Here is a 12,014-nt window from a genome sequence, read left to right as displayed (position 1 = left end):
TCTTAAGCGTGCAACAACATCGGGTAAAATGTCATCAGGAACAAAATTAGGATTGCGATCAAATTCTGCAAATGTAACGTCATCATGCGATCTACTTCTAATGTAATTATGTAGTGCCATTGATGCCACTACAATTTCAATTTGCGTTTTGTATTGATAAGCAGACATGTTTTGTAAAATCTTCCACCTTTGTTTCCATACTCCAAAAGAACGTTCTATCACATTATGTAGTGATGAGTGTGCATGATTAAAAACTTGTCGATTTCTTGGTTGTCCACGATGTCTAAATTCTTGGAAGTGATATCTCTGACCTTTATATTAGACTTAAATATCCATACTCATTGGGATATCCAAAATCAACAAGATAATGCTTACCTGTAATTACAAACAACATTTACATTTGTCAAAGGATTAATAAGAATTTCATAATTATTATACTTATAATTATATAACAAGTTCTATTGTATAACTACCTTCTGGTGGTTTAAGAAATTTTATATTTTTATTGTCAATAACCTCAAGAAAAATACGTGTATCGTGGGCACTGCCTTCCCATCATGTCCATACAAACGTGAACTGCATATCAAAACTACGAGCAACCATTATGTTTTGAGTCGGTACACCTTTTCTTTTGATAAATGGAATTTGATTTTCAGTTGATATGCAAGCTTGCATATGTGTTCCATCAATTGCACCAATACAATTCTACATGAAAACGATTGATACTATATACTCATTAATTACTAACATGCAAAAAATTATCAAAATTTCACATTGCCAACATTAACAAACATTTGTCTTACCTTGAAATAAGACATATCTTAGATTCATTGCAATTTCTTGTGGAGTGCTTGTAAAATTCCGGTCCTCTGGTTTTATGACATCTACTACGAACAAACATATTACTGCTAAGACTTTAATGCATCTACTTACAGTTTCACCTGAATATTGAAATCGCTCTTGAACTTCCCTATTTGATGCTCTGAGTGCTTTTGTATATAGAAATATAGCCACTTTTTCAATCACATTCATCCTTCTTGAAGGTTTTAACCTATACTTTGTTTCTAAATCACTGCACAGGCTCAACAAAGTTGATGTGTCCATTCTAAACATGTTCACACATCGTTTCCAATGTCCTCGTAAAACTTCGGTTAACCAACAAATGCCTGTGTTGTACGAAACTATGCACGGTTCTTTATGCATATAATTAATATAATACATGTTTCACTACAAGATTTCACAGTTTTACTGATGGAAATATTCTGTCGGTCTGTGATTCAAAGTTCGTCGGTAATTTTTTTATCGACGAGATTACCGACGGAAAATGTCCGTCGGCTTTCCTTTCATCGGTAATACCTAATTCCATCGCTCAGTCGGTCGGTAAAAAAAAATAATTACCGATGGTTTTATAGATGGAAATTGCGCGCCAAAAAAATAAAAATTCCCGCTTGAAATATACCAATGGATGTATTCTGTCGGTGATAGTGGCATATCCAGTAAATATTTTTCAGCTCCTGGTTAAATGCCGACGGACTATATCCCTCTGTAAATTTGTCGGTGAGTGGTGAAATGTCGACAATACTTATCCGTCTGTAAATTCATCAGTGATTGTGAAAGCTACTGTGAAATGCTGACGGAAACTCTCCGTCTGTAAATTCATTGGTGATATTGGCATTTCCCGCTCTCTGTCAAATGCCGACGGATACAGTCCGTCTGTAAATCCCTCGGTGATTATTTTTAAATATTTTTTTTTAAGAATAAATAATATAAAATAATATAAATTAATAATAAAAAAACCAATTATGCAAATAAATTTTTTATTAAACATCAAAAACAAAAAAAATAAAGTTAAATAATATTCATTACAAATTGAATGTGTTTCAAAAAAATATTAAATTAACATAATAGCAGAGGAGGAGGAGGAGGCTGGCTGTTAAACGGCCAAAAACAAGGCGTACATGTATCACCACTCTGTGATGCCATGTTCATGACCATTTGGTGAAGTTGTTCATAATTCGCCGAGAGTTGCTCGTATTTCTCAGTGAGATGAGCCGTGTGTTGTTCATAAGTCGCCGATAGGAGGAGGAGGCTGGTTGTTATACGGCCAAAAAATCTTGTATTGTTTTTGATGTTACCTAGTTGTCGAGTGATTTTTCCACACCCTCCTCATAGCAGTGTCATGCGCACTGTCCCAATCGAATTTGTCCTGTGTATAAATAATTAATTTTAAATAAAAATAATAATTTATTTACAATTATATTAATAATTTATTAGAAATAAGTTGGAAATTAAAAATTAACACCAACCTCAAATCTGTCAAACCATGCATCGATTTGAGGTATCCATTCAGGATGTCTGGATACTTGTCTCCATTGAAATAATGGAATCTCCATCGATGATTTAAACGCAGATGATATTACTCGGGCGGCCTCAATATTTGTGAACCTGAAAATAAATTAAATTAATGAAATATTGATTAGTTGTTCATAAATTATGTTATAATTTTTTTTTAAAAAAACTAAAACCTTAACAAACTTACATTGAAAGGTTATCCTTCCACTGTGCCTCGTACTTGCAGGTGAATTGATTCCGCAGCGAAGGCACGCCGCCTCTGCGCTGTGAAACCGCGCTGGAAGAGGCAGTATCGGTTGACGGCGCAGGTGCCTCTTTTTGACAGGCACCTAAGGATATGTCATCCTTGCTACTAGAAGAACTAACTGCGACCATACGTGAGCGACGAGCTGTGGATTTTGTTCTACACATCTACACAATTTTATACCCTCCTCACAACAGTGTCATGCGCACTGTCCCAATCGAATTCGTCCTGTGTATAAATAATTAATTTTAAATAAAAATAATAATTTATTTACAATTATATTAATAATTTATTAGAAATAAGTTGGAAATTAGAAATTAACACCAACCTCAAATATGTCAAACCATGCATCGATTTGAGGTATCCATTCAGGATGTCTGGATACTTGTCTCCATTGAAATATTGGAATCTCCATTGATGATTTAAACGCAGATGATATTACTCGGGCGACCTCAATGTTTGTGAACCTGAAAATAAATTAAATTAATGAAATATTGATTAGTTATTCATAAATTATGTTATAATTTTTTTTTAAAAAACTAAAACCTTAACAAACTTACATTGAAAGGTCATCCTTCCACTGTGCCTCATACTTGCGGGTGAATTGATTCCACTGCGAAAGCACGCCGCCTCTGCGCTGTGAAACCGCGCTGGAAGAGGCAGTATCGGTTGACGGCGCATGTGCCTCTTCTTGACAAGCACCTAAGGATATGTCATCCTCGCTGTTAGAAGAACTAGCTGCGACCATACGTGAGCGACGAGCTGTGGATTTCGTTCTACGCATCTACATAATTTTATACGAATAATTATATAATTAAATTTGAATGTTAAAAAAATTTCGGCAGCACCTCCCCTATACTGGAGACTACCCAAACTTTTCAAACCTGCAAATATTGATAATAGCCACAACCAATTGACCCCATCTATATTAATCTTGTATATAACATAACATCTATACAAATAACATCCATACTAATTACAAGGTAAATTCAACAATAACAATTAAAATTCTACAAATTATTCAATTATTATGGAAATACAAACAATAAAATATATTCAATAAATTTTTAAAAAAAACTCGAGACTAACAATTAAAATTAATGAAAATAATTAAACACAAATCATGCAATAATAGAGTAAAATTACTAATTATTCCAACATATTCAATTACTAATTATAAGGTAAATTCAACATTAACAATTACAATTCAACAAATTATTCAATTATTATGGCAATACAAACAATAAAATATATTCAATAATTTTTTTTTAAAAAAAACTATAGACTTTAGGAATGAAATATGCTTACTTTAATAATGTGTTTATTTCAAGACTTTATCTACATTATAAAAATACATCAAAACAAAAAACATAACAAAAATAACAATATCTAAAACAAAGAAAAAAAATCCTTAAAGTAAAATGAAGTAGAGGAAACACATACCTTTTAATTTGACGAAGATTCAAGTAGAGATTACAAGCAAAACAAACAAAAGTCTTAAAGGAAATGAGAGGAAAAAAATAAAAAATGAAAGGGGAATAACGGAGCAGATGAAAAAATAAAATGAAGGAGCGGTAGCTGGGATTTATAATGCAGTTTTACCGACGGAAATTAATAAAAATATTATTTTAAATTATTCCATCGGTGATGTTTTGAAAATCCATCGGTAACTTTTGAATTTTGCACCATCATTTTTAATTACCCTCCATATTTTTTGCAGTCCGTCAGTAATTCTGTCGGCAACTACATGCGGTCAAAGATGCATTTAATGCCCTGCCCTTTGGAATTTGCACCGGCCGTCAATGATTTTATCGGTAATTTTGACCTGCCGACAACATACCGATGGACTGGAATCTGTCCGTAAAATCATCGGTGTTGTGGCATTTCCAGTGACACTAATATGAAATGCTGATGGACTGGAATCCCTCCGCACAGTCATTGGTGATCAAATGGCTACTCTGAAATACCACAGACTGGAATCCGTCCACAAAGTCATCGGTGATAAAATCGCTACTGTGAAATGCCGACGGACTTGAATCCGTCTGTAATGTCGTCAGGGATAAAATCACTACTGTGAAATGCCGACAGACTGGAATCCATCAGTATGGACGTCGACGATAGTGCAGTGTGCAAGAAAGATGATGTTTGTATTGCCTATTTACCTTCCCGTAAACACTTAAATGATAAACTGTCCATCGCACAAAACAATAACAACAGTGCTTAAACAATACAAACTTATAAAATAAATATTTGGTGTTACAAAATATATCATCCATAATATATATTACATGAAAAAAATGTTTTACACATGGCTTCATTCTGATAGTTAGTTAGAATTTTCTTTTTCTTCTTCATTATCACCTTCATCGCAATCTTCAATATGGATATCATCATCTTCATCGACATTTGCTTGTTCACTAGAGCTCACAACAACATTCAACTCCTCTGCGTCAACATCAACAAGTACAAAATTATACAAATACAATTTTACAAAATCTAAAACAAACCATAACAAGTACAAAATTATACATTCATATTTGTATGAGAAATAACAATAAAACATGTACATATACTAATAAAATACATATACTAAAAAAACAATAAAATTGACATTTAAATGTTAAAATTTAAAAAGATAGAATTACTTACAAAAACTGATAAAATCCATCGAACACAGATGCTGTGACCACAAAACTTAAGAAATATGACTTGTGTTGAGAAGAGGGAGATTTTTTTTTGGAGGGGGGGGCTGGTTGTTTGTAGTAGGGGAGAGTTGGGATGGGGGAAGAAGAAGGAGAAATAGGGGAGGAGAGGGTCGACAGAGTGGTCATATATTAACTTTTGCCGATGGAATCACCGACGGACTACTTCTGTCGGTGATTTCGTTGGCCATTCTGACGATGAATCGGTCACGTCACTGTACGGAGATTCCGGTTTGAATCCTTTAGTGATTCCATTGGCAATTCAAATAGTGAATTGGTCATGTCACTGTATGGAGTTGCCGGTTTGAATCCCTTGGTGATTTTGTCGGTAAAATCACCCGCAAAAACTTCCACGTTAACGAACCGCCTTTTTTTTTTAATTCTGAATATTCCGTCTGTAATTCCATTGGTATATACTGACTGAAGTAGTCCACCGGTATATACCGAAGGAATTACAGATGGAAAATATGTTGTTGGTAATTATGACGACAAATTACTGATATAAGTATTCCATTGGTATTAAGCGAATTTCTGGTAGTGTTTTGCCCCAGCTGTGCACACAACTAACATTTTCATATCAAATTCTTGCCTCCAAAATGATTCATCATCCTCATCACTATCATCATCGTCATCTTTGTCGTCATCGTCATCATTTGTCCCATCATCAGCATCCCCGCTTGAGCCACCGCTGTTATAATCACCACGATAGTTAATGTGATCAACAACACGCTCCATTATGTTTTCATGATCATCATCCAAATCTTCATTGAATATTGCATTAAAATGCACATCATCCATATGTATAATGCTAAATAGATAAACAAATGAATATTGTTAAACAATAGTTTTTCAATTTTTGTTGGAAAGTATTTTTTGGATAGTATCTTTTACGATAATTTTTTTTGATTCGTTTTTGTTTACTAGGTCGGACCCGATCCAAAACATATCGGTTTATTCCGGACCTGGTCCGTCGTTGCAGAATTTGCAGCCGGTCTCCACTGTTCACGTTAATAGTGGAGACCGACTGCAAATTCTACAGAAGAAGAAGAAGAAGGGGAAGAGCAAGCTACCCTGCGCGACGATGATGTCTAGCTGGCGGTCGCAATGGCGGAGGCCGATGGTGAACAGAGGGAGCTGCTTGGCCGATGGACGACGATCCTTCTTATCTATTCACTATTTCTGCTCTTCCTTTTTCTCCTTGTCTCTGCTACTTTGTATTTCTATTTCGGGCGATTTTCTCCCCTCTTATGGTGGTGCTGCTGTTGAGGACAGTGATGCAAGGTAGTTCTTGTGGCAGTTACGAGGAAACTATGCGGTGGTGCCCTTGTTTGTTGCCTGTGCTTGCCTCTATTGTTCCTCTCTCTTACGTTTTGGTTTGGTCGTGCAACCTTACTCTCTGTTTTTCAGATCAAATTCTAGTTTGTCCTTCATCTTGTTTCCACCTTTCTGGTTCGGGCGGTTCTTGTGGCGGTGACGAGGAAGCTATGCGGTGGTGCCCTTATTTTTTGCCTGTGCTTGCCTTTGTTGTTCCTTTCTCTTACGTTTCTGTTTGGTCGCGTAACCTTACTCTTTGTTTTCCAGATCAAATTCTAGTTTTTCCTTCATCTTGTTTCCACCGTTCTGGTTCGGGCGGTTCTTGTGGCAGCGACGAGGAAGGTAGGCGGTGGTGCCCTTGTTTTTTGCCTGCATTTGCCTCTCTGTTTCGCTGTTTTTCCTCTGGTTTGGGCAATTCTCTGTCATGCGATCTCCTTCTTTTTTTTAACTTGTTTTTTGCCCACCCTTTTGGTTTGTCTCTTCTCTATGTTTTTTTACTTGTTTTTTCTTGTGTAAATTGCCATCAACTTTTGACGTTAAGTTGATCATTCCCCATATATTTTTTCTTCTGCAAGGCTTTAACCCATGTGAAAAGTTCTATTGCAATGTACCATGTGAAATGTATTGCTATAATGTTTTTTTTCAACATGTAAAAAGTGTTTCTCAACCCTGCAATTTACACCAGTTTGCATGTGAACCAATCGTGCAATTTACACCAGTTTGCATGTGACTTGTTGTTACATCCTGTGATGTATGATTGATCAGTTTGTTTAATATGTTTAACCTTTTGGATATTCTTTCCTTTTCCTTCCCGTTAATCCCTTTTCTATCTAATTTACATTTTGCTTTGTTATTGAAAGGACACAATTTCTTATAATTAGATTTCCAGAGTAGTGGAATTTTAAGTGAAATTTGTTCTGTCAAATGAAACAATACCTTTGATTTGCATCATCAACCAACATATTTATTATGTAAAAACTAAAAGCATTGTCCACATCATCAACTGATGTCATTAATAGTAAATCGTATTATCTCATATCGCAATTAATAATATTCAGCAATTATCAAATAACACTCCAACTTTTAACTACATTAAAATACAATCCATAACATGAACATAATAAATATTAATGCTTCATAACCTAACTGATTGCAGACGTCGTCTCCTTATAATGTCAATTGTTTAATTTATAGAGGGTTTCGAACCAATATAAATTAATTTATTACTCCATATCATCTTGAGAAATTTACAACTTTATTAATCTGCATATTTATATAAATGACAAGAAATTTAAAAACATGTTAAATAACAATTTAAATAATAATATTACCAACAAATATATGAAACAAGCATTTGGGATCACTATATACCTCACGATCTATGGTGCTTTACGCCGTGTATACATTCTCTGTAACCATTTCATCTTGTTTTCAAGATTACCCATAGTTGACCATATTTTTCTATTCGTTCTCAAACCTAAAAACTTAGTAGTAAACCCATGAAAATCATCACCGATATGAACTCCTTCAATTGAGTGAAGCTCGGTCATAACCTTAGGAATACGAAACCCTTCTTGATCTTTACTAATAGATGTTGAATCACTATTGTTTGACATGCTGTCAACCATTTGATCCTACCGTGACAGTAGTTGAAACCCAATTCCAGAATTCTTTTTTTTCCCCAGCTTGAACCTCAAAACGTTCTCTTTCTTTCCTCTTTCCATTACTGCGGCTATTGCTACTGGTAGACATATTAACCCTTTTAATCATGTTGCAAACATCATCGATAAAATTTGGAATTCCATGCTCTTCCAAATCACCGCTTCCTTCTTCCAAATCGGGATGTTCAACATTGGCATGTTGATTGCCATTAACACTGACATTATGATCAGGTAAGACTCCAGACGATGGTGCCTATGCATAAATGCCGGTAGTAACAATGTTTGCGAACATTCTGTCGTACTTCATACACAACGACGGTTCGATACCGGAGTGCCTAAACTTTTTTGCTCCTCTTATTTCCTACATAAAACAAATAAAATTATTTCATGCAACTTTGCCTAATTTATTAATAACTGAACTAAGATTTAAACAAATTAAAGATTAAGGATCATGACAAATAACCTGAATTTTTGATTTTCACCACTCATCACTAGCAGAAATTGTTCCTAATTCAGTAGTCTAGCCCACACTAGTTTCAAAAATGAGCTTCTTCCATATCCTCCAATCCTTTTTACAGCCATCCCATTTGTTCTTCAGTTGTGCCTTGGTGAATGCATGACCAGTTTGTTCTTTGAAGGATGCCAATAAATATTTTCAACTAGCTTTGTCGAAATGAGTATTTGGTTTCATTCCCATGTCGATAGCCTTGATGCAAAGGTCACAAAAGACATGCAACATTTCTTTAGTCCATGCTGCTTTATCCATATTTTCAGGACCTTCCATTCATAGTTCGATGAATATTTAGAAGCAAACATAATGAGTTATAACATGCTTAGAATTTGACTAATAATTTAATGGAAATATAGTCAACATACAAGTATTCAAACAATCAACAACAACGATTAAAAATGAAATGAAAAGGTTGAGACTTCCATTCAAGGTTATTAAAAACACGTTTTGACTCGTAAAATCATATGATTTTACGAGTCAAAACTTAAAAACATGTTAAATCGGGTTAAAAACTTGAAAACCAGTAAAATCGGTCAAACCCGGTCAAACTCGTGTAAAATCGGTCCAACTCGTTAAAATCGCTGAAATTGGACCGATTTCACGATTTCACGCCATTTCCATTACCCACTCCCTGTTGACTGCTGAGTCAGCACTCCCCTTTCCATTCCCCACTCCTTGCCCGACACTTCACCCTTCCCCTTTCCCCCTTTCCCTTTCCCCTTCCCCTTTTCCCAAATCGCAGCAGATTAAGAAATCGATTTCACTCTCCACTCTCTGATGTAACCGTATTATTCGATAGTTTCACTCACATCTACCTAATGTTTTGTCCATGTTTTATATATAAAATGCCTTGATATTCCTTGTTTTATGTTTTGAAGGCACTTTTGGATGAAAGATGCAAAAAGGAGTAAATTGGAGGTAATTGGCAGATTTGATGTTCAGTCGATGTTTTGTGCAGAGCGTGAGTTCTAGAGATCGAAATGAAGTGATTCCAGTGGCAATAAAAAGCTAATATCCATACCTTTCTGAAAATGTAATGCAATAAAAATAAAAAGAGAAAGATCATGGAAATAACATCCTGCAAATTCAAATCTCGCATTCTGCCAGTGTTGACCTTTGGCCATTCAAAATTTAATATCTGGAGCTACAGAAGTCCAATTGATGCAAACTAAATTTTTTAGGATTCTTAATTCAAAGACCTATCCACTATCCAAATTTCAGCCAAAAAAGATGTCATATGAGGGAGATATGAGTTTTAAAAGATGACAACTAAATTCTGTCAGCAAACAGGTTTCGTGAAGAAACGAGTCCAAATTACATTTCGAAGCATTTAAAGCGACATCCAAGTTTTTATATTAGCAATTTAGCTCCTCTAAGTCAGAGCTTGAAGATTTCATGCAAGGCTATTTCTCCTTTTTAGGAAAAATAGTTATTGAAGTACTTAAATGTAAACTGCCAACTTAATGAAGGACTATTTTGTAAAATAGAGACTAGGGTTTCTTAGCATATAAAAAGAAAGAGAGAAGGGGCAGCAGCCGGCAGAAAAGAGGGAGAGCAAAAGGAGACAGCAGCCAGCAGAGAATAAACATAAATTCTCTCCTCTACAAACCCAAAAATCATGCTCTCTTCAATCTTTAGAAGTAGTTATTCAATAGTTATGCAAGGCTAAGCTCTTTTCTTGGTTGCAAGGACGCAAAAACCTTCGGATTTCAAGAACCGTGAGATTTATTCTTCCTTCTATTTTTAGTTTATGTTATGAATGAGTATGATTGTTTTCCTATGCATATTTCCTATGATTGTTGTTGATAATTGCTAGAGCGGACTCTAAGTTATTGTTGTGAACAATCTATTGCTAAGTTTAATATCAAAACCGGAGTTGTGATATATGAACTTGTGAAGCAACTAAGCTTGATAACTGTGGCGGAACTACGTTATTGAATTTATGGAGAACATTTGAACAAAGTGACACAAGCTGCGGATAACTTGTATGTTAATCTTGATGAAATTATCTAGTTCTTAAAGCTACCATTAAATTGAATCATTAGTGCGGACACTTTGATTGTTTGTTGGTTAGGATTAGTTATACAGCGGATCCGTTAATTAATCAACATTAAGAAAAGATAAAATTTAAGAACGTAAACTGCAATTTTCGTTTCAAGGATTGGTTCTACTTTCCGTAGGAGGATGTGTGCTTGCGACCAAGATTTGTTTTCTTGATAAGTTTCGGTTTTAATTGATTTTGTTTGCTAGTTTAATTGCTGCCATAGTTTAGATAATCACAAATCAAAACCCACCAATTACATAACGTACAACATAAAAATCTGACTTGAAACTTCCTCGTGGGATCGACCCCTTACTTGCTCTATACTATCTTGTGTGTTTTAAGCTAGGGTAACTAATTTGTGCGAACACGACATCGCAACACTCTCCACTCACCTGCAGCCACATCCATACTTGTTAGTTGTTACTTAGCAATCAACCCTACATTGCACGAGCAAGGTGATTTGAAGCTTTGAGTTCGAACTCTGGAGGCTGAGAGGGCATTCCAGCGTGTTGCAGCTGTTCATAAGACAGTAGGGACTAGGGAGTGTGAGTTAATTTATCTTATGACTTTGGGGAAATCATGCTCATCGTATTCTTTTTTATCTTTCATTTAGGTTTCATTGAACGCAATGTAAATATTTCCTCATTTATCACTGAATGCACTATTCATGGTTTGACATATTTGAACTATGCTTCTGTTAAAATTTTGCATTAGTTGCTTCAAGACATGAAACATGTTTCCAATCATGTGGAGAACTTGTATAAATTGTGAATGAGTAATTTACCTTGTTTGTGATTTTTTGTCAAGAAGCTTGAACAAGATCGTTATCTTTAATATTTTCACCATTAATGTTGTTTCTGCATTTAGAAAATACTGAATTTACATGCATAACAAAAAAAATTAAATCAGTGAACTCATGCATTTATGGCATTTTAGCATGTCTACAATTATAGTTGGCTTGTCTGCCACTTCATTTGTTTAAATGTGTCATCTTTCCTAGGCACCAGCCACTGCAACATCCATCCTTTGTGCATTTTTCAGTTTCCAAGTTCTCTTTGGTATTATAAAGGTAAAAAGGTTAGATCAACTGGAAAGGTTAATAACAGAAACTGCTTAACCTAAGTAAGTATATTCTCTTGTATTATGCATCTTTCTCAGAAAAAGGAGGAAAGCTTCTGCTAGACAT

At 35.0% G+C, this 12,014-nt stretch overlaps 1 protein-coding gene across 1 annotated transcript; it reads right to left on the bottom strand.

Moving 5' to 3' along the window:
• Nucleotides 1-5,817: 5,817 nt before the first annotated feature.
• LOC133697317 (uncharacterized) lies at nt 5,818-7,038 on the bottom strand. Its single transcript, XM_062119792.1, has 2 exons — nt 6,866-7,038; nt 5,818-6,106 (listed from the first exon to the last, which is right to left on the bottom strand). Exons 1-2 carry the CDS (start codon nt 7,036-7,038, stop codon nt 5,818-5,820), a joined length of 462 nt encoding a protein of 153 aa, XP_061975776.1.
• Between the last annotated feature and the right edge of the window lie 4,976 nt (nt 7,039-12,014).

Source organism: Populus nigra, chromosome 6 (genome assembly GCF_951802175.1).
Source record: "Populus nigra chromosome 6, ddPopNigr1.1, whole genome shotgun sequence".
NCBI classification, from domain to species: domain Eukaryota; kingdom Viridiplantae; phylum Streptophyta; class Magnoliopsida; order Malpighiales; family Salicaceae; genus Populus; species Populus nigra.
The sequence above is the reverse complement of the archived record's forward strand: the minus strand, read 5'-3'. Positions and strand labels throughout refer to the sequence as shown.

Coding starts and splice junctions, on each gene's coding strand:
- LOC133697317 (XM_062119792.1), bottom strand. CDS start 7,038: ATGACAGAGAATTGCCCAAACCAGAGGAAAAACAGCGAAACAGAGAGG. Junction 6,107..6,865: donor TTTGATCTGGAAAACAAAGA/GTAAGGTTACGC, acceptor TTATCTATTTAG/CATTATACATATGGATGATG.